This window comes from Vulpes vulpes, chromosome 10, assembly GCF_048418805.1.
Source record: "Vulpes vulpes isolate BD-2025 chromosome 10, VulVul3, whole genome shotgun sequence".
Lineage (NCBI taxonomy): Eukaryota > Metazoa > Chordata > Mammalia > Carnivora > Canidae > Vulpes > Vulpes vulpes.
The window spans coordinates 50,049,594-50,075,996 of NC_132789.1; the positions used below are offsets into that span (position 1 = coordinate 50,049,594).

The 26,403-nt window shown below is 49.5% G+C and overlaps 1 protein-coding gene across 22 annotated transcripts in view; it reads left to right on the forward strand.

Moving 5' to 3' along the window:
- The window catches only part of LOC112914739 (BEN domain-containing protein 5), a 1,350,915-nt gene that overhangs the window by 1,117,566 nt on the left and 206,946 nt on the right, over nt 1–26,403 (forward strand). For 7 of the 22 annotated variants that reach the window (XM_072724031.1, XM_072724033.1, XM_072724032.1 and 4 more), the window contains 2 exons: nt 10,870–11,003; nt 13,106–13,490. The exons of 1 other annotated variant lie outside the window; for it this stretch is intronic. In XM_072724031.1, coding sequence (XP_072580132.1) covers nt 10,870–11,003; nt 13,106–13,490 — 519 coding nt within the window. Of the gene's footprint in view, nt 1–1,113; nt 1,193–3,331; nt 3,532–3,956; nt 4,183–8,099; nt 8,176–8,519; nt 8,645–10,869; nt 11,004–13,105; nt 13,491–26,403 lie in introns of those variants that run through there. 14 more of the 22 variants (XM_025991874.2, XM_072724043.1, XM_072724046.1 and 11 more) reach the window with 11 other exon arrangements.

A 26,403-nucleotide genomic window follows, 5' to 3' on the forward strand; every position in this document is an offset into this window, starting at 1 on the left:
ACACAGTCTTGGGTCAATTCACCTCTCTCCTTAGGACCTTCTGTAGCTCCCTGCTGCCTACTGAATTAAACTTCAGCTTCTCTGCCTGGCATTTGTAGTGGCCCAGCCCCACCTTGCCTCCCCAGCTTCTCCCACCCTTCCCACTTTGCCTAGACCTCCGGTATTTCATGCCGTCTTGAGAGCACACCCACAGACACTCTTGAGCCAACCAAGATGGATTAATCATTGTCTGACACGGGGCCTCTGCCCGTGAAGCTCACCTTCCGGTGGGGCAAGGCTAACATGTGATGTATTTGTGGGCCAGAGAGCCGAGGGCTGTAATAGGGGAGGGGACAAAACACACTGGGAGCGCCCCTGCCTCATGGGTGTTCCCTGTCCTACCGTCTGCCCCCGGAGGAGACAGAGCTGTCCTTTTACCCTGCTTGTCCCTTGCTTATGGATCCTAGCATTTTGTGTTTGGTTTCAGTTAGTTATGAATGTGCCTGGCTTCCTTACCAGCCAGCGAACCCCTCTGGGACGGGGCCCTGTCTCCCTTGTCTCTGCATCCACAGCGCCCAGCACGTGGTCCGCACCAGCCAGCCCGTGCTGAACTCATGACCTTCGGGAAGACAGGTGCATTTATTACGTTTGGGGAGCAGAAGTCAGGAAGGACAGGAACCTCTGTAGCAGCAACTTGTTTTTCAGAGCAGAAACCTGCAGCGGGATTTTGAGGTTTCATTCAACGTTGTTCATCTGGAAAAAGTCAACATTCTTTATCACTCCCTTGACTAGAAAAACCCCACACTTGGGGGAAATAGCTTCCAAAGCCACGTTCTTCTTGCTTTGGTAATTTTAGCTCATTCAGGGCTCAGGTCCCAGCTTGGCATTGTCGGTCCAAATAGATCACTTGCTCCAGAAAAGCTTTGGAACTTCTACAAAGTTAGCAGCGAAGCAGGGGACTAGCCGATTTCATATGCAAAGATTGTTGCATGTCATCAGTGGGAGACTGCCAACAAAAGGATTTATTTTTTTTTAAAAGCGAGTGAAAACTTTTAATTTAGGTTTTGACATGTTCTGCTAATACACATTGGAGCAAAGATTGGAACTTGCCTGCTGTCATCTGTTGCAGATTCTACTGAAATGTTAACCATTGAAGGCTCAGTCTGACGTGATTTATCTTATTCAAGAACCACATATTCATTACGATGAAATGGTATGTGCTTCAGAGTACTTCAGAATTCTGATTCACACGATTAAAGAAAAAGATTGCCCCAGGCAAGCTCAGGTCATACTCTTTTGTGTGGTGTTCTGTTATTCAAGAACATACTAGTTTTTATTTTTAAAAATACACCAGAAAAGTGGAGTTCAGATTTAGATCTTTGACCCCAAGGTTAATTCTCTTTCTACTGTGCCTACCTGCTTTGTCTTATAAGCATCTTTGAGAGAGAGAGAGAGAGAGAGAGAGAGAGAGAGAGATGTGTGTGTACTCTTCACCAGGTTCCAGGCTCAGTGCTAGGAATTTTTCAGAATGTTCTGTCTACATCCCCATGAGATAGGGCTAGTTGTTTTACCTAGGAGAAGCGAGCTATTTAAACAGTTGTCTAGTAGGAACTGTAAGTGCCAGGCAATGGGCTAAGTCTTCCCAGGGCTTGTGGAGAGGTGTGAGTCAATTCATTCAGAAAGTGTGACACCTAAAGTAAGGTGGCACGGCCGTGATGGGTCTGAGATGGATTGAGAAAGGAGAATCCATGAAACTTGGGAACTTCCTGGTTGTGGTGATAATGATGTGGTGATCTGGCCTCTCCTCCTTCCATGCGGAGTGCTAGAAGAGGAGTTGGTGAGAAGAGCAGATGATGAGTTTAGTTTGAGGCAAGTTGAATCTTAGGGGCCCATGAGACATCTGGGTGTATGCTCCGGGAGAGCAAGAGGCACATGGTCAAGGTTCAGGACAGCACTCTGAAATCGGGCTGAGGATCCCAATGTGGAAGTCATTAGCCACAGGACTGGTGAGGTCACAGCGGGAGAGGGTGCAGAGTAAAGAATCATGCAAAGCAGAACTGTTCAAAACATCAGCTTTTAAGGGCACGGCTAAAGAAGAAGAGCCCAAAAAAGGTGACTGGGAAGAAACAGCCAGCGATGGACAGAGAAATGAGTAATAACCAGGACAGATGGGTGTCCTGAAAATCAAGCTAAGAGAGAGGCCTTTGGATCTCAGATCGAGGCGTGTTTTTGTTTCCCTTAGCTACATACAACTACTTTTTCCTCTGAGCTATTGGTTAGACATACAGTAGGGCGGCTAAATATATAAGCAAGCGAAGAAAAGATTTGCATGGGGTGATATTTTGGTAGTTTCCAGTTTCTGAGTTTTGCCCCCAGTGGAGGAAGGATTAGGCTGTTTTTTGGGGTCCAGAAAGCAGAGTTGGATACAAAGAGTGGGATTCGTAGGGGCTGGTGGGAGCAGCGTGGTAACAGCAGAGAGAGCAAATGAACCAGCGCCCGGGCTTCCAGCATGGTGATGTCCTCCTGACCGCCAGAGGTGGCAGGCACGTCAAGGGTATTCTAGAATGGAATCCTGCCCTCTGGGGGAATTTGGTTCGGTGACCTGTAGGTCACTTCCTTAAATATTAGGGAGGAAGTGTTAGAGAACTGAAAGAAGATGGGCTTTGAAGTTGGACAGTGGGTTCCAGTGGTAGCTTTGCTACTTAGAAGCAGTGTGACCTTGGGCAGATTAATTCACCTCTCTGAGTCTCAGGTGCTCATATGCAGTGGAGGGATGGTAATGGGCTACTTGCCCGCCGTGTAACTTGGCAAGGGAATACGGAAAAGCATCTGGCGCGTAGTAGGTCTTCACTAAATAAAGGCAGCCGTTAAGGACTCTGGTGGCTAGAGCTGGGACAAGCGCAGTGTGCTTAGTTGTGCGTACCACCGTTCGTGGAAAGGAGTGTGTGTTTTAAGTCCTCCTGGGGCTTGGCGTTGGCAGGAAAGGCCAGTGATCCCCCAGTGTGTTTGACCCCTCAGTGGCCCTGTGCTGGGGCCACTTATGGCCCCAACAGATGAGCCAGCAGGATGAAGTTCCCAGGTTTGTTCGTGCCCCAGCCTTATGCCGAGGCCAGTGAGGCAGCGGGAGTGGGAGCCAGGAGACCTTTTGAAACCTGGTTAGCGCTTCCTCCTCCTCCTCTTTGAATGGCAGTAGGACATCTCCTCCCCCGCGCCCACTGGGAGGGACCAGGCCATCTACTCTCACCCTGCGCTGCACGGCAGAGGAAGAAATCTGGAGTTCCCTGTGACCGGCCCACGGTCCCAGAGCTGGACAGACCTGGTGAGGTTCTAGTCTCGTCCCCCTGCTTCACAGAGACCAAGACCAGGAGGAGGAGGGACTGAACAGCTGCGAGTCAGTCACAGAGCCAGGCCTCATACCAACGTCTCCTGACTCCAGTCTCTCCACGGCAGGCGCTCTTCTTGTTGTCTTGACTGGATATAATCCTGGAAACCTGAGAATCTTGTCTGCCTTAGATTCTATGAAGACCAGCACCATAGGCTCGAGAACACAAAGTACGTGTCTTCTCTGTGGCATGTTGGTTCTTAATGCAAACATCATAAGACTTTATAGGATTTTTGTACATGTGAAAAGCTCTAAACTTGCATGGAGATATGTTTAAAACAAGACAAACCTTTGTTCATGTTTTATGTCTGGTTTTTCAGAATTGCATCCTAGCTAACAAACTACACCATGTTAGACTTTCTGCTGTTGGATCCTTTTAATGATCCAGCATATTGTATAAAATGGGAGTCAGGGTCATCCCTCTCCTGGCTTTGCTGTATAGTACAAATTCTTCAGGGCTGTCTTCACGTGTGAAGACAGACTTGTGTTGCATTTCCTGTCCACCTGCCTGTTTTCTAAAATGCTATTTGCTTATTACTGTGCCTCCATTAATGGAATGTTTCTCTCTCTCTCTCTCTCTCTTTCTCTCTCTCAGGTTAATAACAGATACCAGGTTCTTCTGAATTTCTGAAGAGTAGCTTCCACCATATTTTATGACTTTGAATAAGCACTATTTGGATTTGAATAGGGATTATTTGGAGCTTGGTAGACTTGATATGCTTGTAGTTCAGGAATCTGCCATCAAGTTGTACTAGTGCTCAGCTCAATTTGGGAATCCATCATAGCATTCTTCTGGGTATAGACAAGGTCTTAGGAGGAAGGTAGGCCCTTTGGAAGTTATATTGACACACTCATCATTTTATATGTGCCTTTTAGTTCAGTTGAGTAAGTTTTAGCAACCTGGTCATTTTTTCTCTTGTTCCTACAGGATGATTGCTTGATAGGAACAGGGCCTGGGTGTCATGCAGACCTGATTTGAAATGCTCTCTCTGCTCTATAATGGCTTTATGTCTTAGGCAAGCCATCTCCCTTCTTTGAGCATCAGTTTCTCCTTCAATGGAATTATTGTGGGGATTAAATATATTGACATTAGTAAAGAATTTGGCATGGGCCCTGGCACATAGTAGGTGCTTACTCAGTGTTTGTTGAATGGATGGATGCACTTAGCTGATACACAGCAGCTGGAGAGGAGGAGGTAATAGTTGATGTGCAAGCTCTTGGTGGTTTTCTTTGCCCTAGAAGCGAGAATTAGGAAGTCAGAATCAGTAAAGGTGGTCTCTTCAGAAGCTACATATTTGTTTACATGAGAACTGATTGTTTAGTCTTAAGCTTGGAACAATTGCAAAGGCAAGTTGACTAGAGAGTTTTCCTCATCCATCTGAGTCCACGACTAGTCTCTTAACATGGTGTCCTGGAATTCTAAGCCAGAAGTGCACTCTGAAGCCACATTAGAATGCTACATGACGTTATTTGCTGTCTTAAATGATCCACACCACTGTTCACCTTCATTAATGTGACCAGTCAAGAGTTATAGCTTCTTGTCACCCTGTGTTCAGTCTCCTTCTCACACCTCATCCATCTTGCTTGCCAGTGCCACATAAATCTTCCTGAAACATCTCTTTCATCACATCTCAATCTGTGTCAGATACCTGCAGTGGTCCCCTTTGCTGTGGGGTAAAAGCCAAGCACAGGAACTGCAGGGATGACTCCAGAGCAGCCATTCATTGAACACCTATGACAAGAAAGGCACTGTGCTTTGTGTTTTATATGCACCATCTTTTGGAAAGCAGTTCAGCATTTCCACGTTATGGAAGCTGAGGCTCAGACAGGTTAAGTAGCTTGCCTGAGTTCCCAAAGTTAGTATGTGGGAGAACCAGAATTCCATACTAGGACTGCCTTGTTCAAAGGACTGCGCTGCTTGTATTAATTAGATCCTGAGCCCCTCTCCCAACTATTTCTTCCACTCTTTGTGATGACACAGATTATTCATTAATCTTCCATGTATTAGATGTAAGGTGTCCCCTTCAGACAGGATTAGGGTCGAAAAGGCCTGGAGATTGGAGGTTTGCCCCACATGAGCCAGCATCTCTCAGGACGTCAAATCTTGCCTTCTGGTTGGGGTTCTTGCTACGTAGTGGGCTATAAGGGTCCAAAGGACAAGGAACACTTAACATTGTGTTCCAAACCAGAAGAGTAAATGTGCGCTGACTGCAAAAGAGGATGAATGGAGGCCCCGGGTCTCCCTGAGCCCTGATTCCTGGAGCACCAGTCAAGATGGAGACTGATGAGCATTACGATGGAACCAGCAAGTAGTTAGCTTTCAGAGGAGCCTCTGGATCCCCCTGGCCAAGTGTCTAGATCAAGAGGCATGGGACTGGAGGGACTATCTGCTTCTGCTCCTTTCTGGAACTCGCTCTTGTCGTTTCACACCTTCCTATATACCCAAGCCTACCTTTTCAAAGAATTCGTCCAAGCCCTCAGGCCCGGCTACAACCTGTTTCTGTGATGCCTGGCGATGGTCACTGCTCCCTGGGGACTTCCCGATGACAAAGTCATCGGGTAGGAGAGTGGGAGTAAAGTGGTCTTCTGCTTTGATCTTCAGGCTGGGGAACTTGGATGTTTTCATCTATAGCCACCATTCATTCATTCTGCATTTATTCTGGTTCTACCTCATTACAGGCCTCTGTCTAGAGAGGCTAGAACATGGCCTTAGGAGGCGGAGAGACCTAGATCAAATTCTGGCTCTGCACCTTCCCATCTGGGTGGTCTGGGGCCTTCTTTGGGTCTCATTTCTTTTTTAGAGGGGAAAAAATGTGGCTAATGATACTTAATTGCAGGGTTATTGTGAAATGTAGTAATAGAAGTGAAGAGCCTTACCATGGTACCTGATAGGTAGCCGACATTCTACAAGTGGTAGAAGTTGAAGTATAACAACATAAAATTCACTATTTTACCATTTTAAAGTATGTCCAGAAGTTGAAGTATAACAACATAAAATTCACTATTTTGACCATTTTAAAGTATGTCCAGAACAGTGGTTCTTAGTGTGTTCACAGTATCCTAAAGCCCTCTTCACTATCCAATCCCAGACCATTTTCATCAAACACACAAAATGCCTGTGAACCACTAGGTGGTCACTTCTCATTGCCTCTCCCCCAGATGCCCCTGGCAAACATTAATCTACTTCCTGTCTCTGTGGATTTGCCTATTCTGGCATTTCGCACCCACGGAATCAGACAACACATGGACTTTGTGTCTGGCTTTTTTCACTTAGCATAATGTTTTCAAGATTCATCATGTTGTAGCATCTCTGATATTTAATTACTTTTTATGGCTTCATAATATTCCATCGTGTGGATATACCACTTTTTTTTAATCTATTGAACAATTGACAAACAATTAAGTTGTTTCCACCTTTTAACTATTATGAGGAGTGTTGCTAAGAACATTCATGCACAAGCTTTTGGTAGATATGTTTTCACTTCTCTTGGGTGTACACCTGGAAGTGGGATGTTGGATCATAGGGAGATTTTATATTTCACATTCTGAGGAACTGTTAACCTGTTTTCCACAGTGGCTGCCCCATTTTACATTCCCACCAGGAGTGAATGAGGGTTCCAGTTTCTCTATATCCTCCCAACGCTTTGCTGCATCTCCTCCCTATTCCTTCTTTTTTTGATTATAACCATCTTTGTGTGAAGTGTGGTATATCATTATGTTTTTGATTTGTATTTCCCTAATGACTGATGGTTGTGAGCATCTTTTCATATGCTTATTGACTCAGCCTCTTTTTTTTTTTATTATTCTTCCAGTAAATATTTGTGTTTGATGAGTCCTTATTGTATGGCCAGGCCTAGGATACGGGCCCTGCCCTGAGGTTACTCACACTCCAGTGGGGAAGGTAGACCTCATAGTAGATGATTACAACATAGTAAGAAAAGAGGCTACAGAGAGTTTTGTACGATGTGTATTGGGGCCTTTGAGGAAGAAGAAGGAGTTGCTGAGTGGAGGCTGAGTGTAGTTTGTCAAACAGACCAGAGGGGGAGAGGGACATTCCAGTTATACAGAAGAGTGTGGGATCTTGGGTATAGCTGGTGGAAGTGTGGCTTCCTGGTATCAGGTAGGGAGAGGAGCACTCCAGACAGGCACTGGGCAGGTCTCCTCCCCAAAAAGCAAGCCAGACAGCAGGCTCTGAGCCAGCAGCAGGCTCTACTGAGCTTTGCCATCCACCATATACACAGGGCTCTGTTGCTTTCAAGGCACATACTCAGTTGATTTGATCCCCACTTGAGGTACATGTTATATCTCCATTTCTACCAAAAAAAGGAAAAATGCTGTTCACTGACATAGCAAGCTTGCCTGACTTCTTACCCCACCGAGTGGCAAGACTGGACTTGGAATCCAGGTTGTCTGACTCCTAGTTTTTTCCACACCTATTGGCCAGACCTCAGTTCCTCTTACCTTGACATTCGAGGCCGTTTAGTCTCTGAGCCCCAGTCGCTTTAACTTCCTTCCTTGCCTCTTTTTCCTGCCTATAGCTGAACCCTGTTTTGTAACCATTCCAGTCTAAATAGTTTCCCAACCTTCTTTTTTGGTTTCTAGTCTGTGTCCCTTTTGTGTGGTCCAGATTCTTACCATCCTTAAATGGTTATCCTTTTATGAGCACTGACTGCCCAAGTACTATCCACTCCCTTCAAGTTCTTAATAGAACTTGATACAGAATTGATCATCTTCACAGTATCCCGGCACACTGATCGAGTCACAGATGAGGAAGCAAGATCGGAGAAGTAAAGTAACTTACCCAAGATCATTCAGTAAGTAAAGAGTCTAGCTCAAATGCCATCTCCTCTCAAAAGCCTGCCATGGCTGCCCTGACCAAAGTGATCTCCTTTGCCCTTGAGATCCTATAGCAGTTACTTCCCCCTTATTCAGACTCAATATTTGAGATCTTGGATTATCTTTTTCATTGGTTTTTATCTTGTGCCCCCACAACTGGGTGCTTACTCTCCATGTTCTGGGGCCCAGGCTAGAACTTGTAAATGTAAATTCTCAGTAAATACTATGCTGAGGCATAGGGGGAAATCCTCTGGATGCTGGTTACAGGAACTGGGTTCTGTTCACGTTTTGACCCTGACTTCTCTGACCTTGCACATTTAAGGAGCTGTCCAGAACGAGCACCCTGCCTGTGCTGCTCTTCCTGTATCCCCCGTCCTGATTGTTGAGTGATGGCTCTGTGAACGTCACCATCTGGAGCCTCAGTCTCCTCATCTGCATTATGAAAAGGTTGAATGTGATGATCTGAGGATTGTTCTTAGTGCAAATACTGCCTAGTTTTGTGCATCTGAACGATTGCCTCTCTCCAACCAACATGATCCTGAGCTACCAAGTTTCAGCTCAGGGAGGCGCAGAGCATAGCTTGTCATTTCTAGTTTGTTGTCTACATCTCAAACCCTTGCCCTTGAATTTGTCATACTGACAACTAACTCAGGAGCTTTGCCCCAACACATTCAGAAGTCCTAAACACCCAGCTTCTCATCCTCTGTATCTATTTTTTCACATGTGAAAACGCCCATCTACCCCATTTTGGGATAACTTCATTTGAAATACTTTCTCTAGCTTTTATATTTTAGCAGCTTTTTGACTTAGAGTCTCCAGTGATTTATAGGAGAGGAAGCTGTTGCTCTTTGAGAAAGACCACAGTCCTTGCTGTTGTTCATGCCTAACTCATTGGATGTATTTTATAGGCACAAAGAGAACAAAAACAAGCCTTTCTTGTGAAAATGGACCCTGGGGATTGCCCCTCCAGTTAGTGGGAAAGGCCGTTTTCACCTCTGATCAGGAGAAGGTTGTTAAAGACTTGTCGTTTTTCCTGGACAGTTCTCTTATGCTCTGCACCCTTCTTAGGTCATTCCTTTATTTTTTTTTTTTAAATTGTATCTTTATTCACCTTATGTTTAAGGAAATAAAAATGATTCTGAGCACGTTGATAGTGTCAGTTTTAATGTTCTGTTCATTGAGAGCCTAATGTGTACCAGGAACTGTGCAGTGAGTTATGCGAATTTTTGCTGCCGTCCCCCCAACTCCATTATGGAGCAGACCCCGGACCTCTGGGAGACTAAGGCCTCGAGCCTCCCTCCTTGCCCTGCTATGCAAAAACTGAGGTTCCCACTGAGGTCTCTCTGGCTCCAGAGGCCCACTCCTCTCCAGCAGGGGCTTCCTTCCTAAGACTGTTTGGGAAGATGTGGCATTTGACTACATTCTAGAATAGTTGTATGCTTATAAGCTTCCTTCTCAGCTTTACTAACAAGTTGTGAAGAGAGAAGCCTGGCTTGGGGGAAGTGTAAGAACATGTTTAACACACACACATATGCATGCACACACACACACTCAGACATAAAGACCCTCAGAGACTGTGTTTAACCAGCTACCTGGCCATGTGCCACATCCAGCGTTGGGCTAGAAAGTGCATTGGGGATATAGCAGTGGGAACCTTTGAGGAGTTAAAGAAACCATAGCTGCCAGAGTCTCAGTTCAAGCCCAGAACACAAGACCCCAAAATATTTACCACAAGGGGCCAGTTCCAGGTTCAAGTTTCTACCTTTACAACTCTCCTCTTTGAATTTTTACTTTTGACATCTGCAGTGAAAGACGGATCTGGGGAATAAAGTCTGACATCTGTGCAGGAGAAAAAAAAAATCTCTTTTAGATTGTCTGCAGTTGAGCTCAGAGTGAGGAAGTGAGGGGAAGTAACATCCGCTTGTATTTGTGTAGCACCTTCCAGTTCGTAGTTCCTTCTGGCTGTACCCTTATCACACGTAAGCTCTGGATAAGATGCCAGAGGCCTGTTTCTCCGTCCTGGCTCTGCCTCAGACTCACACCTTGGGCAAGCCCCTCTGTCCTCTGGGTTTGAGTCCTGTCAAATGAGAGACTTGGACCAGTTGGCCCACAGGGCCCCTCAAGCTCTGTCATCCTGTGATCTGAAAGCAGTAGAAAGGCAGTAAATGTTACAGTTACTCTTCTTACATCTGTCTTACCTCAGCCTGTCCTGCGTCGGGGCTGTGGGGAGGCTCCACCTCCATAAGAACCATCGTCCCTTTCATGCTTATTGGCACCTGCACTGGCAGAAATACACCACGTTTTCCTGGGAATTCACTTGCCTTAGAATTCACTTGATTGTTGAGGGGTCCATGGGCTAGTTAAGCAATCTAAGGGCCATTCCAGCTCCAAGTTTCCATAAAAAGCCACCCTTGAAGGTACACTAGGAGAAACCCTGAAGCAAAATAATTGGATATTATTTCAACACTGTATGGCGGTGCTTATAGCATATTCCTCTGACCCTAGAGTTTGACCTGCACTGCTGCTTTTAGGAGCAGGAGGGACAGGTCTCGGGTTTGTTTGCTTTTCCTTTTTAACTGGTCTGGCCTCCATCATTCTCTAGCATTTGAGGTTGTGGGTATTTTGAGCATTTTGACTCATAATGAACCTTGTTCTCTTGATATGCATTTTAGAAGACAAATCTGACCTTGAAAACAGTGTGATGCAGAAGAAAATAAAAATCCCCAAACTTTCTCTCAATCACATAGAAGAAGATGGGGAGGTTAAAGATTATGGGGAAGAAGATTTACAGCTTAGACACATCAAGGTAACAAAATCTTTCCCTTTTTTTGGAAGTTCATGGGGGCATTGTCAGAATCTTGATAGCTAGAATTCTAGTCTGGCCTCCTCCCCATATAAATGTCCTCCGGGAGTATTTTCAGGTTGGGAGAGTCTTAGGACAGCTAGTGTGTGTTTGCCTTGCTGGCCAGCTTTCCAGGGACCCTGACTCATGCTGTGCCCCATCTAGGCAGCGTCATCACTGCCGAGGGCCTGGAATGGTGCTTTCCTCTCTGGCCTATAGCTCTGAGCTCCAGGAATATTAAACAGCCATCCTCAGGCAGCAGTTCAGAGCCCGTCACTATCAGATGGCCCCTAACAGCTAGGGGGGTAGGCTCCAGAGGAAACAGAATGTGCCGGGTTTACACGAAAGAGTTTGTGGGACCCCGGGTTGGAAGAAAACTTTTACCTGAAGTTGCATCTCCTTTGATGTGCCTCCCAGTTGGTCTCCTCCAGCCTTCACTTGTAAACTCACTGAATATCTTGTGCAATAAGCCAGATGTTTTTTTTCTGTAAAATGTGTGCCCCAGAGGAAGGAAAGGAGAAAGAAGCCTGCCTTGATCATTGACCATGGTCTGATTTTGGACACAAGGTCAAGGATGTTCCCAAGGCATAGTCCCAGAGATGCGGCTGAGTTCAGATGATGCATTCACTGCACCCGTGCTACGGGCCTGGCCCTGTGCTGGTCCCCGGGGTCACGGAGACCAGGCGGATGTGGTCACTGCCATTGGGGTCTCACAGTACAGTGATGCAGACAGTTACCTACAGAGATCAGTACGATTTCAGCAGATAAATTCATCTAAACTAGCAGCCCCTTCTCCCGATGGATAAAATGATAGGATAGGATTTTTGTCATCTAACTCAATCTCAGAAGCATGTTGGTTTTTGTTGTTTCTGTTAAGCACCCAGAAACTTACCAAGAGGTTAAGGTGGGCTTGACCTGATGTAGTTAATTTGTCTGGAACCCACTGTCCTTGGTTGTCCGCACCTCCCACAAGTGCCCCCAGTCAGGAGAGCTCCTGGCCCTCCTGCCTTGAGTGAGGAATTCATTTGGTCCTGTAACTCCCACTCCCCCTCAATGGAAGCCTTGTCTACTTGAGCTGCAATTTCCTCAGGCAGCTGAAACCCCAGCCCCTAGATAGTCCTGGATAATTTTCTTCTCAATGAACTATGCTCTATATGTCCACTGTCTTCCTGAGCTTGCACTTGGCGAGAGTCCGAGGATTGGCTGGCAGATGTGGGGGAAGGGGCCTGGTGCTAGAAACGGGGCTCTAGGTTCCCGGCCTGCTGTGTCTGCAAGCTCACCATGTGACCCCAAGCGTAGTCCTTCCCCTCTCTGAGCCTCAGTGTCCTCACCTGGAAAGGGAGGGAGTTAAACTGAAGGAACTTCCAGTGCCAGCATTCTTTGAACTTTTCAGTTAAGTAAACATTTATCAAGCCCCTGCCAAGTGCCAGTTCTGAGTAGGCAGTGGAGGAACAGAGAAAATAAGACGTGGCTCCTGCCCTAGATTAGAACAGATTAGAGTTCTTAGCGTCCTTCCCAATGAAAGCATTCTTGAGGAAAAGGTTACTGCTGGAATGCCCTTTGGTTTTTGTGTGTTAGGGGTGGGGGTGTTTTGTTTTGTCTTGGGGTTTTTTGCCTTTTATGTTTTTGTGGTTGAGGAGATTTGAGTAGTGACTCCCCTGGGATGGTTTGGCCTGGCGTGGTTTCTCACAGATTCTCCCCCAATATACATTAAACACCCCCATGTGCAAGTTCCTGCCTAGGCCCTATGGGCAGGGTGGGCATGGTGTAATGTGCACCAAAGAGGCAGAGTGATGGAATGGAAAAAGCACTGGCCTGGGAAACCACCACCTGCCCAACTCCACCACCAACTGACTGTGTGACCTTAGGCAGGACTCTTCCCCACCATGAATCTCCATTTCCTCATTTGTAAAATGAAAGGCTTTGACTGAGTGTTTGCACAGGTTTCTCTAAGTACTGATGTTCTGTGGTTCTGTGATTCTAGGATTGTCTGGGGAAATATTGAGCCGCAGTCCAAGAAAGTCCCAGCTGCCCTTGCCTGAACTGATTCTCGTTGTCCTACACAGAGACCCGAGGGGCGGAAGCCGAGCGAAGTGGCGCATAAGAGCATTGAGGCCGTGGTGGCCCGGCTGGAGAAGCAGAACGGCCTGAGCCTGGGCCACGGCACGTGTCCAGAGGAGGTCTTCGTGGAGGCCTCACCGGGCACGGAGGACATGGACAGTCTGGAGGATGCCGTCGTGCCCCGGGCTCTGTACGAGGAGCTGCTGCGCAACTATCAGCAGCAGCAGGAGGAGATGCGCCACCTCCAGCAGGAGCTGGAGCGGACTCGGAGGCAGCTGGTCCAGCAGGCCAAGAAGCTCAAGGAGTACGGGGCACTCGTATCTGAAATGAAGGAGCTCCGTGACCTCAACCGGAGGCTCCAGGACGTGCTGCTCCTGAGGCTTGGCAGTGGTGAGTGCCCCAGCAGGCTGCCTACCGCTCCACGCAGGGGGTGGGGGGCTTCGTGTGGCTCCTCTGCCAGGAGGTGCGGGCATGCATGGGGTGGGGACACAGGCCACGTGCCCCCGAAGCTAGGGCAAGGCAGAGGCTTGGCCCAGCATCGCCCCGAGGTAGAGCCACTCCCCTCCCACAGTGAGTGTGCAGGAGCCTCTGAGTGCAGCGGCCTCAGCCCCCTCGCACGCAGTGGGCCACCTTGACAGGTGTGGTGCAGAGAACCTGGGCCGTCATTCCTTTAGGCATCCATTCAGCAACAGGCAATACTGGGGGCTGCAGGAAACCTCTCCATGGTGGTTCCAGGAACACGAAGAGAACTAGACATGGTCCTAAAAAGTGTATTGCCTTAGGTCAGAAAGCAATAAATGCCATGGGCGGTTGCAGAAAATGATAGTTTAGAAGTTGGAGGGGTTATTGGTAACTGAGGGAGACTTCGGGAAGGAGGTGGCCCTTGAGGCAGGCCTTGAAGGGTGGGGGTGTCTCAAGGCACAAGAGGAGGCAGGGACAGCAGGCCGCTGATGATGGGGAAGCGCCCGAGTGTGCTGAGAAGAGGTACCGCACGTGTAGTTTGAGGACAGGTGGTTGAAGACCTTGGAAACCGTGCTAGCCGGGGTGTCGGGCTTGTTTGAGAGGGAAGGAGGAACACTAAACAGCTTTGAGGAAGAGGCACATGCCCTTGGGAGGATTAACACGAAGATGTAGAAAACTCCTTGGGTTTGCTCGTAGAAGAGCCAAAGAGGCTCTTAGCGCTGCAAGCAGTATTAACAAAGCCAAGGTTTAGGTTTTCTCACCTAACGTGGTTTAGAAGCTGGAATCAGGAAATTTAAAAAGCAGCAGCCTTGACAGCAGGGAGAAACAACTGCCTAGCAGAGAGAACAAGAGAGAAACCCTCTCTCAGAACACAAGACACCAGAATTGTAAGAGAGGTGGGTCAGTACTGCGGAAACCCGGATAACACGGGTTTACAGCCTCCACGTCCCCGGAGGACAGTCATTAATAACAGCGGTAGGCCAGGGTTTTTCGCTTAAAAATGGGAGCAATCTAGTTTAGAAACACAAGTTCTATTCCCAAAGTTTGAATCAAATATAATTTTGCTCTCAAGAAGGAAGGTTTGTGTTATCTAGATAATAGGTTTCTATGTAAAGCCTCATTCATTCCTCTTTGATGTTTAGATAAATGTGCTCCTACCCTGCCTTACTTATATTTATAGGTACCTTTTATATCTTAAAGTGTGTTCCCGAGGCAGCGTCTCGGTAGAACTTCAGAAGGGCCAAGAGGCCTTTCCGTGCCTTTGTCACAGAGAAGGAAACTGAGGTTGGGACTTACCCAGACTCACTGGGGAGTCAGAGACAGAATTCATGTCGGACCAAGTCCCCTGATACCTAGGCCAGTAATTTCCCCACTTTCCAACCCAGCCTTGGCCTCGACCCTTCTCCCAAGTCATAGCCCGTCCAGGTGCACAGTGGCACGGAGGGTCACATGTGGTACACAGCGTTTCTATATCAAAATAAAATCTTAAAGAGAAGCCCTAACCATAAAAATTCGCAGAAGCTATATTGGTCCTAGAGTGGGGGGTGGGGAGAGAACTGGAGTCTTCAGAGAGAGGAAGTGTTTCCTGGTCTTCAAACGAATAATTTTTATTTTCACTTCACCTTGTACACTACACCTTTCTGTAAACTTCTTGTGGGGAAAAGCACAGTAACAACAAAAACCCTCCGCACCATTATTTCGACTCTTAGGGAAACTACCTATTTTGTATGATCGTGAACTGGGCTTAAACTCCAGAAACCACTCCTGGACCTCTGGGGCAATACAACGCCTCTGTGTTTTGCATCACTATGTGCCATCTGTCATCTGAAAACACTTAGGCACAGTTGACCTCAGCCAGGTTCAGTGTCTTGGACTGTCCAGGCTCCTGTGCCGCACGGCCTTGAATGCCATCCTTTTTGTTTGTTTGTTTGTTTGTTTGTTTTTTAATGCCATTCTGAGGACGAGTGGCAGGCTCTTCCCTGATCAGAGTCCCCGTTGTCTTCACAGTGCGTGGGCTGCATGTAAGGCAGCTCAAGCCGCAGGTGTGTGTGGAGTGGCCACCACGTGCATGCCCCGTGCTCTAGGGGCCCTGGGCATCTGGAACACCACACGGACGGTCTCTGACCTGGAAAGGCTTAAAGTCCGTTGGTTAGCCCTTGTTGATTGGAGAACAATAATGTGCCACAGTCTGAGACAAATCCACAGGAGTATAATAGAAGGGTTTCTACCCCGAGGGGAGTTTGTATCTTTGCATGGATATGGTCTAGTCTCCCGAACCCACCAGGCCCGGATTCATACCCAGCTTTCCTGCTTCCCACCCTGGCTTTGGGAACATTCTTTCCTTCTTTCCTTCTTCCCTTTCTTCCTTGCTTCCTTCCCTCCTTCCCTGTTTTCTTCTTCTAGTTATTCCCTGGTCTCCTGCTGTGTAGTGGTGAGAGTTTGACCTATTTCACATATAGCCCTTGTCTTCTGCCCTGGAAGAGGTCGGTTTGTTGAAAGAGGTAGCCACTGACACAACTAGTGACAGCACTGGGCATAAATGTCACCATGAGGACAAAAGCACGTGGGGCCGTGGGACTGCAGAGAGGGGCGCGCACAGAACTGGGGGGGGGGAGTTTGGGGAAGAAAGTCTTCCTGAAGAGAAGGCTTCCTTCCAGAGAACACCTCTCAGACCCTTGGTGTTCTCCTCTGCAAAGTGGAAATAATAATTCCCCTCACAGCCTTGTGACGCACGCATGGCACCTGGCATTCTGGCTGGGGCCCGCTTACCGTCGGCCTCTTTCTCACACCACCTGGTGGAGGGGCTGACGAGGGGCCCAGTTTGATTTTTAACTGTCTCCCCTAACTAGTAATTGGCTGTATGACCTTGGGTGGGTTAACTAACTTCTCTGTCAGGGCCTCCTAGTAGAGAAGGTAACAGGCGATACGCATGTGTCTGTATATGTTAACTCATCCAACGCTGACCATACGTTTTCTGAGTCTAGGGGCCTAGAGAGATACGAAGAAGACTAAGATGTTGGAAGCTGGGGTGTGGGTAGTGATGGAGGTAAACACGTAAGCATAGGGTTGAAATGCAGTCTTCCGAGCCCTGGAGGAGGGGGGCTAGCCTAGAGCCTTTGAAGGTGGAAGTGTCTTGGTGAGTCTGGGAGGACACCACCCGTTGTAACAGCACCTCATCTGTACAGGTCAGCAGGAAACTGGTAACGTGGCAGAGGAGAGCCAGGAAGTGCCTAACACTGTCCTCGTTCTTGGCGTCATATGTCCCGAGAGCACGTCCTGAGCTATACCACCCTTGGCCCCCTGAGCCTGACCCAAGCAGTGTCCTTAAGGGCCCTTCCTTGCGCATTTTCTCCTGTCCACCTTGTCTGGGGGCCCAGCTCAGTGGCCTCTGTCCAGCTGGGGTGCTGGGCCATTTGCAGCATAACAGGCAGGTGCAGAGGCAAGAGAAGCCCCTGGGTCAGCAATGCTCGGTTTTAAGAGGAAGGCTCCCTGCTTGGGAGAATCCTTGCTGAGTGCCCCAGACCCTTGGGTCCTGCAGGTGGTAGATGAGAAGGCGCAGAGAGTGGGAGTGTGGCCCCTGAGCAGAGTGTTGAGCAGCCCTCCAGCAGCCAGGAGTTGTCACCGTGCGCCCGGTGGAGGTCGGGGCCCAAAGGGAAGAGGACAGCAGCAAGATAGCATAAGAGGTTTCTGAGACCTCCCTCGTACTTACTAACTCATCTTTGATTCGTTCCACGAATACACACAAGCTGGATGTGACAGGACGGATTCTCTAGAGCAGAGAGCACTGGGGTCGTGACAGAGCTTACCCAGGGACTGAACCAGTGCCCTCGTGTTGCTGGTGAGACAGGCCCAAAGCGCGTCACAGGCCTGTTGCCAGGGGTCTCCTGATGCCGGGTCCCACGTGCCTCCCTGCCCTCACCTACATGGCCTCCTTTAACCCCTGGACTTCATCGTCATGGCTGCAGGTGTGGCTCCTCTGCCCCATGCCCCACAAAGGACGTCTTCCCTGTGACACAGAATGTGCCTTCTGTGAGGGGAGCGTGGGAAGTAGCCCCCTCTGATGCGCCCCACGCTCCCTGCGAGGGTCGCTCCTGTCAGGGCCTCTGTGACAACATCAAGCTTAAGTGAGGAAGCAGATGTCAATAATAAAGCCATGTGACCAGCACATTATGTTTAATAAATGCCAGGCTCTTTCTCCTTTGGTGCCCTCTTTTGCCCCCCCACCCCTCCACCAAGGAAGCAAGTGCTGAGGACTCAGAAGGCATGTGGATATTCCAGCTGCTAAAGTACAGATTCATTTGTGCATACGTCCATTATTTTCATTCATTCGGCAAATATTTACGCCTCCTTGGTGCCAGGACTGGGTTAGGTGCTAGGAATATAGAAACAAGACGGTCCCGTTTTTAAAGCCAGAGCCTTAGAGTTCGCTTAATGGGGGCTTGGCCAACTGGGAATTCCAAGGGCCTGGCGGGAAGCACGCCGTGGGGAGCCAGTTGCCAGGGGGAGCTTGGGTGTACAAGGGGGACTCCGGGGTCTCTCTCGGTTTCTCCTGGGCCCCGTCCCTTGTATCAGAGGTCAAAGACAAAAGCTTAGATATTGTCCTCAGTGTTAGCACAAGTGCCTCTCAGTGAAGCTCATTTTGGTGCAATTCAAGTGATTTTAGTTCAGCTGACGCCAGAAAGGGCTCTGTGAAGGATATAGAGAGGGGGACACAATCGCTGCCTTCGAGGTGCGCACCCAGGCCAGTGGGGGCACACACGGTACCCAGCACCACTCCAGGCAGGACAAAGCAAGTGCTATAATTGCGGGAGGGAGGCACATACTGGTTTTAGATTTTGGGTGTGCTTTGTCAGGGAACATAGGTGGAAATGATGGATTCGGACCAGGAAGAGGCATGGGCGATGAGCGCAAGAGCAGTAATTCACACGCGCGTGACACTTGACAGTTTCAAAGCACCTTGATATTTTTATGTCATCAGACACTGGCGACGGCTGTACTGCGAGGCCAGGTAAGGGTGATTATCCCCATTTGAGTTCGGAGAAGCAAAAAGAAGAGCTAATATCCCTGTTGGCCAGATCACAAGCTGGTTGAGATTTTTGAAGGGGAAAGCCGTTGTGGTCTGCAAATCTGTCTTGGCTCCTCAGAGCTGCGTTTCTATCACCTCTGTTCCCCTCTGGGCTCATGCCTTGTGTTCTGTCCAAGGTCCGTTAAAATACCAGCTTTGATCTTTAAAATCCTTTGCGGTCCGAGCCGGATTCTTGAAGCGCAGGTTTCTGATGGTGCCTTTGAAAAGGCAGCTAATGTCAGCCAAGTGCCTCCTGCTGGCTTTCCCCTGTGCTGGAGGCCGCCGGGCTTCAGCAACAGACGTCACTGGGGTTTGAATCTCGGCTCTCTGGGTCAGTACGTGTGGCACTTCAAGTAAATGATTGAGCCCTTCTCAGCCTCTGTCTTCTCTTCTGGAGGATGGGTATCTTAATGCCTGCCACGTAGCCAGCTTGCTGATTGACAGCCTGCGTGGGACAGAAGTTCTGGGGTTTTGAACCCTGGCTTTTCCGTGGTCTCATTTGTTACTTAACTTTCTGGGCCTTCGTTTCCTCATCTGTAGAGCAGGGTCAGTGACATCACCAGCCATTACAGTTCTTATGAGGAGGGAATGAGCAAATGGGTGTGAAGAGCGCTGTCCAGGGGCCGCACATAGTGCACAGTGGGTTCGGCATAAATGACGTGGGATCATTTAAGCTTGCACTTGCGATAACGTTTGTACGATGCTTGGTGTATCGTAGACTCGTTGTCCTGCAACAGAACTCAGGTGTGGTTGTCTTGGCGTGTCTTAATCTTTGGTCAACCCCTACCGTCTCCTGGACACTGCTGCTTCCCTTGGTAAGTCCTCGGAAATCATTCTTACCTCGTCCATTTTACAACCTTGCCTGGACTCGATCTCAGGTTCACTGGTCGGTAGTTGATAGTAGTTGATAGAATTCTCCCTCCACCCACTGTCCTGGGCGGCATTCAGGCCTCCCGTCCACAGCCTCAGCCACTCCTTTTGCTCCCCTCAGTCCTTCAGACCTCACTCTTCATGGCTCATCTCCTCTTTGCCAGTGTGCTCCTCCCGGGCCTGTCCATCTCAGAACCCCTTGCCATATCCTGCAGCCTCAGTCCGTTGTCACCAATAAGCAGGAGCACTCACAGAGTGGGCGGTGAGGGAGGGTGCAAGAGGATGGGTGAGAGACACCTGTCAGGTTGGGTGTGTGTGTCCCCGTTGCACAGGTGAGGCCCAGGAGGCCCACGAGCTGCTGGCTGCCTCAGTGAGTGGCGGGGTGGGGCCAAAACCCTGTGCCCCATCCCTCCTCGACTTGGATGGCAGGAAAAGGTCTAGCAGTGAGAAGTGCAATTGCTGCTCTGAAAGAAATGGGTTATCTTCTACTTTGAGGGGATTTTGCACCATTGACTAAAAGGTTACCTACAACTCCTCCTAGATTATTATAAGAACAGATTTCGGAGTGACAGGGCAGTCCAGGACCCTCCTTCCTTTTTCTCCCTGGGGTTCATCTTTATAGGGCAACGGGGCTGGGGCTAAGGGACAACTCCAGGCTGTCGCTACCTGCTTGGGTCGCTAGAACAGGTAGGTGCTGCCAGGCTCTCCTCCATCGCCAGGACAGGAAGGTACTTTACCCTTAGAACAGGGCTTCACCTGGTGGTCACTGGCTTTGGGGTGGCCGTGTGGCAGGCTTGTTCTCTGCTGGATTTGCCGGTCAGAGGGTACAGAGGTTGGAGAGAGCTCCTTACAGGCAAGGGGTGGCCTCTTTGAACACCTGCTTTGGGCCTGACCCTCGGTGCTTGTCATACGAGAACAGCCTCTGCAGTAGAGAGGATCATCGGCTTAGGCCTGGAGAACAGGCTCAGAGGGTTCAAGGACCCTTCCTGAGGCCACCCAACCAGGAGATGCTAGAGCCAGGTTTCAGATTGAGGCCTTTTCCATACACCAGGCAGGCTCATCCCACAGGCATCCAGCCCCGTGTGTCTGCGGTGGCTGCATCTCCCCCGCCTTCGTGATTAGACCCCCTTTACTGCTCCAGTGGCTCGTGGGACTGCTTAACCTTTGAGTTACTGGATGGGATGTTACCTGCCTAATTTAAGAGCCTGCTGTGTCTCCATAGTGTTAGCCTTACCAAGCCTCACGGTCTTGAGACACCAACCAGAAGGTTCCTAGAGTTTTTATAGAAAGTATCTCTTTAAATAAAAACCCAACCCAGCCTCTCACCCCCATCTTCTAGCTGGGAAAACTGAGGACCAGAGATGGAAGAGGACCAGAGAGGGAACAGGATGTGCCTAGGCCATGTGGAATCTGAACAAATTCATCATCACGAAGCAACAGAAGGTTAATATTGGAGCCAGGATGAATGGATAGAACCAGTCTGGTTGCTAGGGTTCAGCAGGGCCCAGAGTCTGGCTACAGCCTCCGTTATGTTCCAGGCAGCTGAGTTTGGTTGGAGGTAATTCTTGTAGGGAGTCCCAGAGCTCCCTTAGTGCAGCCTCCTGCACGGGACAGGAAGCCTTCCGTAGCCTCCCTACCAAATGACCATTCAGCCTCCTGTGACACCCCCCAGAGGCAGAAACCTCACTCACCGCCTTCCAGGGTGGCCCGTTCCGTTACTGGATGGCTCTGACTCAAGGGAAACTTTTGTGTGTGTGCAGGAACATTTTTTAGACTCTTCCTTTGTTCCAGACAGTGCACTGGGCCCAGGACAATCAAATAGCTAAGATGCTGGTGCTGCCTTAAAGAGTCACAGCCTCATCAGCAGCTGGGGGGAAATATAGTGTGAGCCTTGCGCGCTTACAGGAAGGCTCCTTAGGGGACCAGGGTACTGTAGATGGCTGCAAGGCCCACACGAGGATCTAGTTAGGGTTAGCCAAGTGAAGAGGAAGGGAGCAGTACATCAGGCAGCAAGACAGCCTGAATAAAATTTAGAGCCGAGAGAAGCTGGCTGGACTGCACAGTGAAGAGGTAGCAGGGGGAGTGCTGTCTGGTGGGATGGACTTGTGCTGCTCTGCACACTCCTGCCCTTTGGATGCTGCCTGGGTCCAGATGGTTGGGTGAGGAGGGAAGAAAAGCCACAGATGAAGAACCAGCCCACCAGCTGGCGGATGATAGGTTCAGAGTTCCTAGAGGTGAGATGAATCCTGGGTATGCCCCCATCTCCCCACTGCCCCCTATGGAGTTCTTCACGGGCGCTCCTTCCCCCCAAGAAGGTCAGAGATGAGCTGAGAGTCCCAGAGGAGCCTGTGAAATCTGAAGCCTGCCTTTGGCCGAGGACATGTAGAGCAGTGGAAGGAGCAAGTCTTCGGAGTCTAACAGCCCGGAACTCGAGTCCTCAGCACCTATGTGGTTTCTGGCACATTACCTGTCTGAGTCTCTCTGGAGAGAATAAGATCTGTTTTGCAGGACTTCCATGAGGGATAGCTTGTTTCATTCAACACATGTTTAATGACTGATGTGTGCCCGAGACGTTGTACTGGGTGCTGTGGAGATAGCAATGGACAGGACCGTGGCTGCCCTTGGAGCCTGCAGTCTAGCCAGGGGGATGCGAGAGAAATGGTTACTTGAGATCAGGGTGAAAAGGGTTACAACGATTTCAGAAAAAGAGATTCTGGTGTAAGGCATATAACAAAGAAGACATTCAGTAGGTATTGGTCACCTCAGGGAGAAGCAAATTTGAAATGGGCACCCACAATTCCTCAGAGTGGGGAAGATGCCCCGACCCCATGACTGGAGCCCTTGGGCCCGCTCCTGCCTCCCTTACTGGGCTTCCGCCCCATGGAGACAGGGGTGCTCACAGGTGCATTCCGACTCCGCTGCTCTGTGTTCTGACCCCTGAGGAGGGGACCCCACTGTGGGGCATCCAGCTGAGCTGCAAGGACTTGCCCAATCTGGTACCTCAGGCTATACTGGCTTTTCCTGCCTGTGCCCAGCAAAGCCTGCTCCAGCCCATGGTCATGGAAGGTGCTGGAAAAAAAGGGGGGGGGGAGTGGCAGGGAGGACCCAAAGAGCCACTGCTTCCTCTGATCCCATCCCCTGCCTGACCACCCCTCCACCTTCTCCACCAGACATCCTCACTGCAGCCCCCCCAAAGTCACGGAGTCAGTAGTGACCTCTCCCCAGACCCTTGTAGAGCATCACACCGCTGGCTTCCTGGCCAGTCACAGAGCCTTGACTACGTGCCACGTGCCTTCACTATATGAAAGTGACTCCCCACCCCAGTCCTTCACTCCCAGTGAGCTCCGGCCCATCTGTCCCCCCGTGTGGAAGTGTGTGACTATCCTTCTGAAGCCTTCCTAGTCTCTTCCAGGTACAGCATCCCTGCTGGGCTGTGAGCCACTCAGGGCCATCTAGCCCAGGACTGGCACTTAGTAGATGCTTAGCAGATTCTCACTGTAGGAATGTCCCCGCCCTCACTGGAGGCATAATGGGGCTAAGAAGCAGATGCATAGTGACAGTAGCCCTGAAAGTGGCTGATGCCATTTGAGAAGGAATGATGGGGTCCACAATGGGGATCCGCCTGCCTGGCTCGGGGCGTCTCCCCTGCCTCTTTCCAAGGCTCTTGCGTACCCCCTTCTTTGTTATCTTGCTATTCCTACGTTTGGGTCTTTTCAGACAGAGTAGAATCCTCCTTCTTCTACCCTATCCAGTGGCCTCTGTGCCACAGGAGGGGTTCCGAATGCAAGTAAGAATTTTTACTTGATCCACTTTGCATTTAGGAATAAATTGAATTACACCTGTAGCAGAGAAACTTCCTATTCACTGACAGGAGTAAATGGAATGATTTAGTACTTTTTAAGAAAAACCTGATATTGTTAGCCTTTCCGTTTCAGCCGAAGTCAGAAATGGTATTTCGTGTTCAAACAAAGACATAGATTTTGAAGAAACAGGTGACTTCTGAACCTCCTGGAAGTCACCCAAGCATTAACTCATTTTAGAAAGGTCTTCAGGAAGAACAGCAGTAGTCTAACTTGTGCCAGACAGAAACAGAGGAATGATATAATTTTGTTTATTTGTTGTGCCAACAAACATTTATCAAGCCCCTTACTCTGTGCCGTGATTCCCATTTTATGGAAGAGACCCATGGGGCTTAAAAGGTAAAATTAATAACAGAACCTGTTCTTCCACCAAGTTTGCTGAATAAATCCAGTGCTTCTCTATCAAATCACAGCTATTTGTATGCAAAACAATGGAGTTTCACAGGTAAAAGTCTCCACTCCTGCAGAACTGGGACAAACTGTATTTTCTTGGGAACCCCGGTGCCTCCCAGGGCCTCGATCTCGGGATGCCAGCAGGGATTGTATGCTGGATGGGTTCCTGAATGACTGAATGAAAAGACAAGTACTACCTTTTATACTTTTTTAAAAGCTTCCTTTACCCAGCTGAGAGGTTTCTCTCCATGGAAGGTGTATTTTCCCCAGAATAAACCCAAAGTGGATCAAAAGGCTTTTTAAAAAAAAAAATTCCTACTCTTCCCACAAAGTGAAAAAAAGTTCCTTTGTTACTTAAAATATCTGCACCAGATCGTACAATGCTGTCTCTTAGCGCAAGTGCTTATTATTGTGGCTAATTTGGTCACATGTGTTTGAAGGAGAACAATGCCTCAGAAATTTTTAAAAGCAAAACAGCAATCTGAGGCATTTGTTGTAATGAGATGTAAATTGCCAACATCGGGTAGTAGAGCCGACTAAAATTTGCAATGAAATGTTTTTCTCCCCCTTCCCTTAAATTAAACACGCTAGAGGCCCTCCCTCTTCTCCCCAAAGAAATCACATGCTCTTTTTGTTCCTTTTCTTTCGGATTCTGTAATACTGAACACCCCCTTTTACTGATCGATTCATTCCTTCATTCATCTGCCATTCGGGGAGCCTCTGTTTTGTGCCGCCTCAGTGCTGGGCTCTTCCAGAGGCATTTTCGACCCCCCACTTTGCAGGTAGGAGAAGCCGAGGCACGGAGAGGTGAGGTGACTCGTGTAAGGTCATGCAGCTCTGATTCACACCCGGTCCCCTGAGGAACGCCTCCCAGGACGTGTGCCTTCAGCTGGCCTGCCATCCTTGCTGAGGCCGAGGAGCCTCACCTTCTGTATACGGTGCTGAAGAAGGGGGAGTCGCAGAGAGCAGCCTGGGGTGCTGCCGAGGGCGGTAGGGAACAGTTTTCCTTGAAGGCCACCAGACCCCTATACAGTAGTCCCGGAGGAGACAGCCCGAGCCCAGGGCTATGCCGGGGGTGCCAGGACGGCTCTGTGTCCACCGAAGCCACGGTTTAGCAGTGACTAACGGAAGCAGCCAGGATTAATGGGGGGTGGGGGGGGGTGGGCGGCGAGCATCGTGTCCTGAGGGCCCACTCGGTGCCAGACGCTGCAGTGGTCATTTCATATATATGGTCAACTCATCTTCAGTCTTGCCAGGTCTCCATTGTGGCTCCTTCCTTCAGGTGAGCCAACAGGGTCAGAAAGGTTAAGTAATTATTAATGTGGAAATTAGCTCTTGAGGGTAGAATGTGAACCAGGCACCGTGCTGAGCCCTGGTCTCTGAACTAAAAGGACACAGTCCCTGCCTGCCCTCGGGCCTCCCCGTCCAGTGGGGGACAAGTGGGGGAGACAGGCATAGAAAGAGTTGAGTGCGGCTGCTCGTTGTGGGGGTCTGAGCCCGGGGGGTGGGCGCAGAGCTCCCCACCTGAGGGAGCTCACAGTTCACCTAAACAGGCAGTGGCACATCCAGGATTTAAACCCCAATGTCGGACTCCAAATTCTAAGCCAAGGGGTGGAGACAATGACTCCCTCCTTTTGAAGAGATGGAGCCATTTCATGGAAGAGGTGGCATTTTGAGTCAGGCCTTGAGTTGCCTGGGTGAGTTTGGCTGGGTGGACGTCTGTGGGGTGGAGTGGTCTGATGGCAGGAACAGCGCAGGCCCAGACTGGGGAGCCAGAAGGGGTGGTGTTTGTGTGGAGGGGGCCAGGCTGCACTTTGGAGTGGAGTCTGACTGGGGGGTGGGGGGCAGCAGTGGGTGGAGCCAGAGAAGCATTTGACTCTCAGCCTTCACCCCTGATGTCCCTTATGTGTCCGTCCCTCTGTAGCCATCGGAATCACCTGTCCTGGCTAGCTGTTTCTGATTTGACAGCCCCAATTTCTACTTCACGGGCTGCCAAAAAGGTCACAGAAGTTTAAAAACGGCTCCCACCCACCCCAGCCTGCACCCCACAGCACGTCAACTCAGCAGCAGGGCTTTATTTCAGAACCTTTGCCCCAGCCTGCTTAAGTCCCCTCCTCCCCCACAACTCTCTCCCCTCCTCTCCCCTCCAGTCACAGAGAATTTGCTGAGATCCTGCAGTGTACCAGGCACTGTGTTGAGGGTGCCAAGACTGCAAAGACAGTAAAATTTTGCCCCCAAAGAGCTTCACAATGTAATGTGGACAATAGACACAGATTGGCAGATGATTGCAGACAGAATTTTCTAGAAGTATTTACAAAGCAGAGACACCCCCACCCCCACCCAGTCGTGATCAGAGCGAGGTCTCACAGAGGAGACACCTAAGCTCCATTCTTGGCAGGCAGATGAGGTGGTGGTGTGCCAGGCTGAGACAGGAGCACGTCCAGAGGCACGGAGGCCTGTGACAAGCAGCACAGGGGGCCCTGGGCCGCGGTGAGTGCAGAGGAGGCAGGTGTTCTGCGCCTGAAGGAGGCTCCGATGTATGACCTCATCTTGACGGTAGTTAGGAAGGAAGGCGCTAAGCAAGGAAGGACGCAGCCTTAAGGAGATCTCATTGGCCGCCATCGTGGACATGGCTGGGAGAGAACCGGGCCAA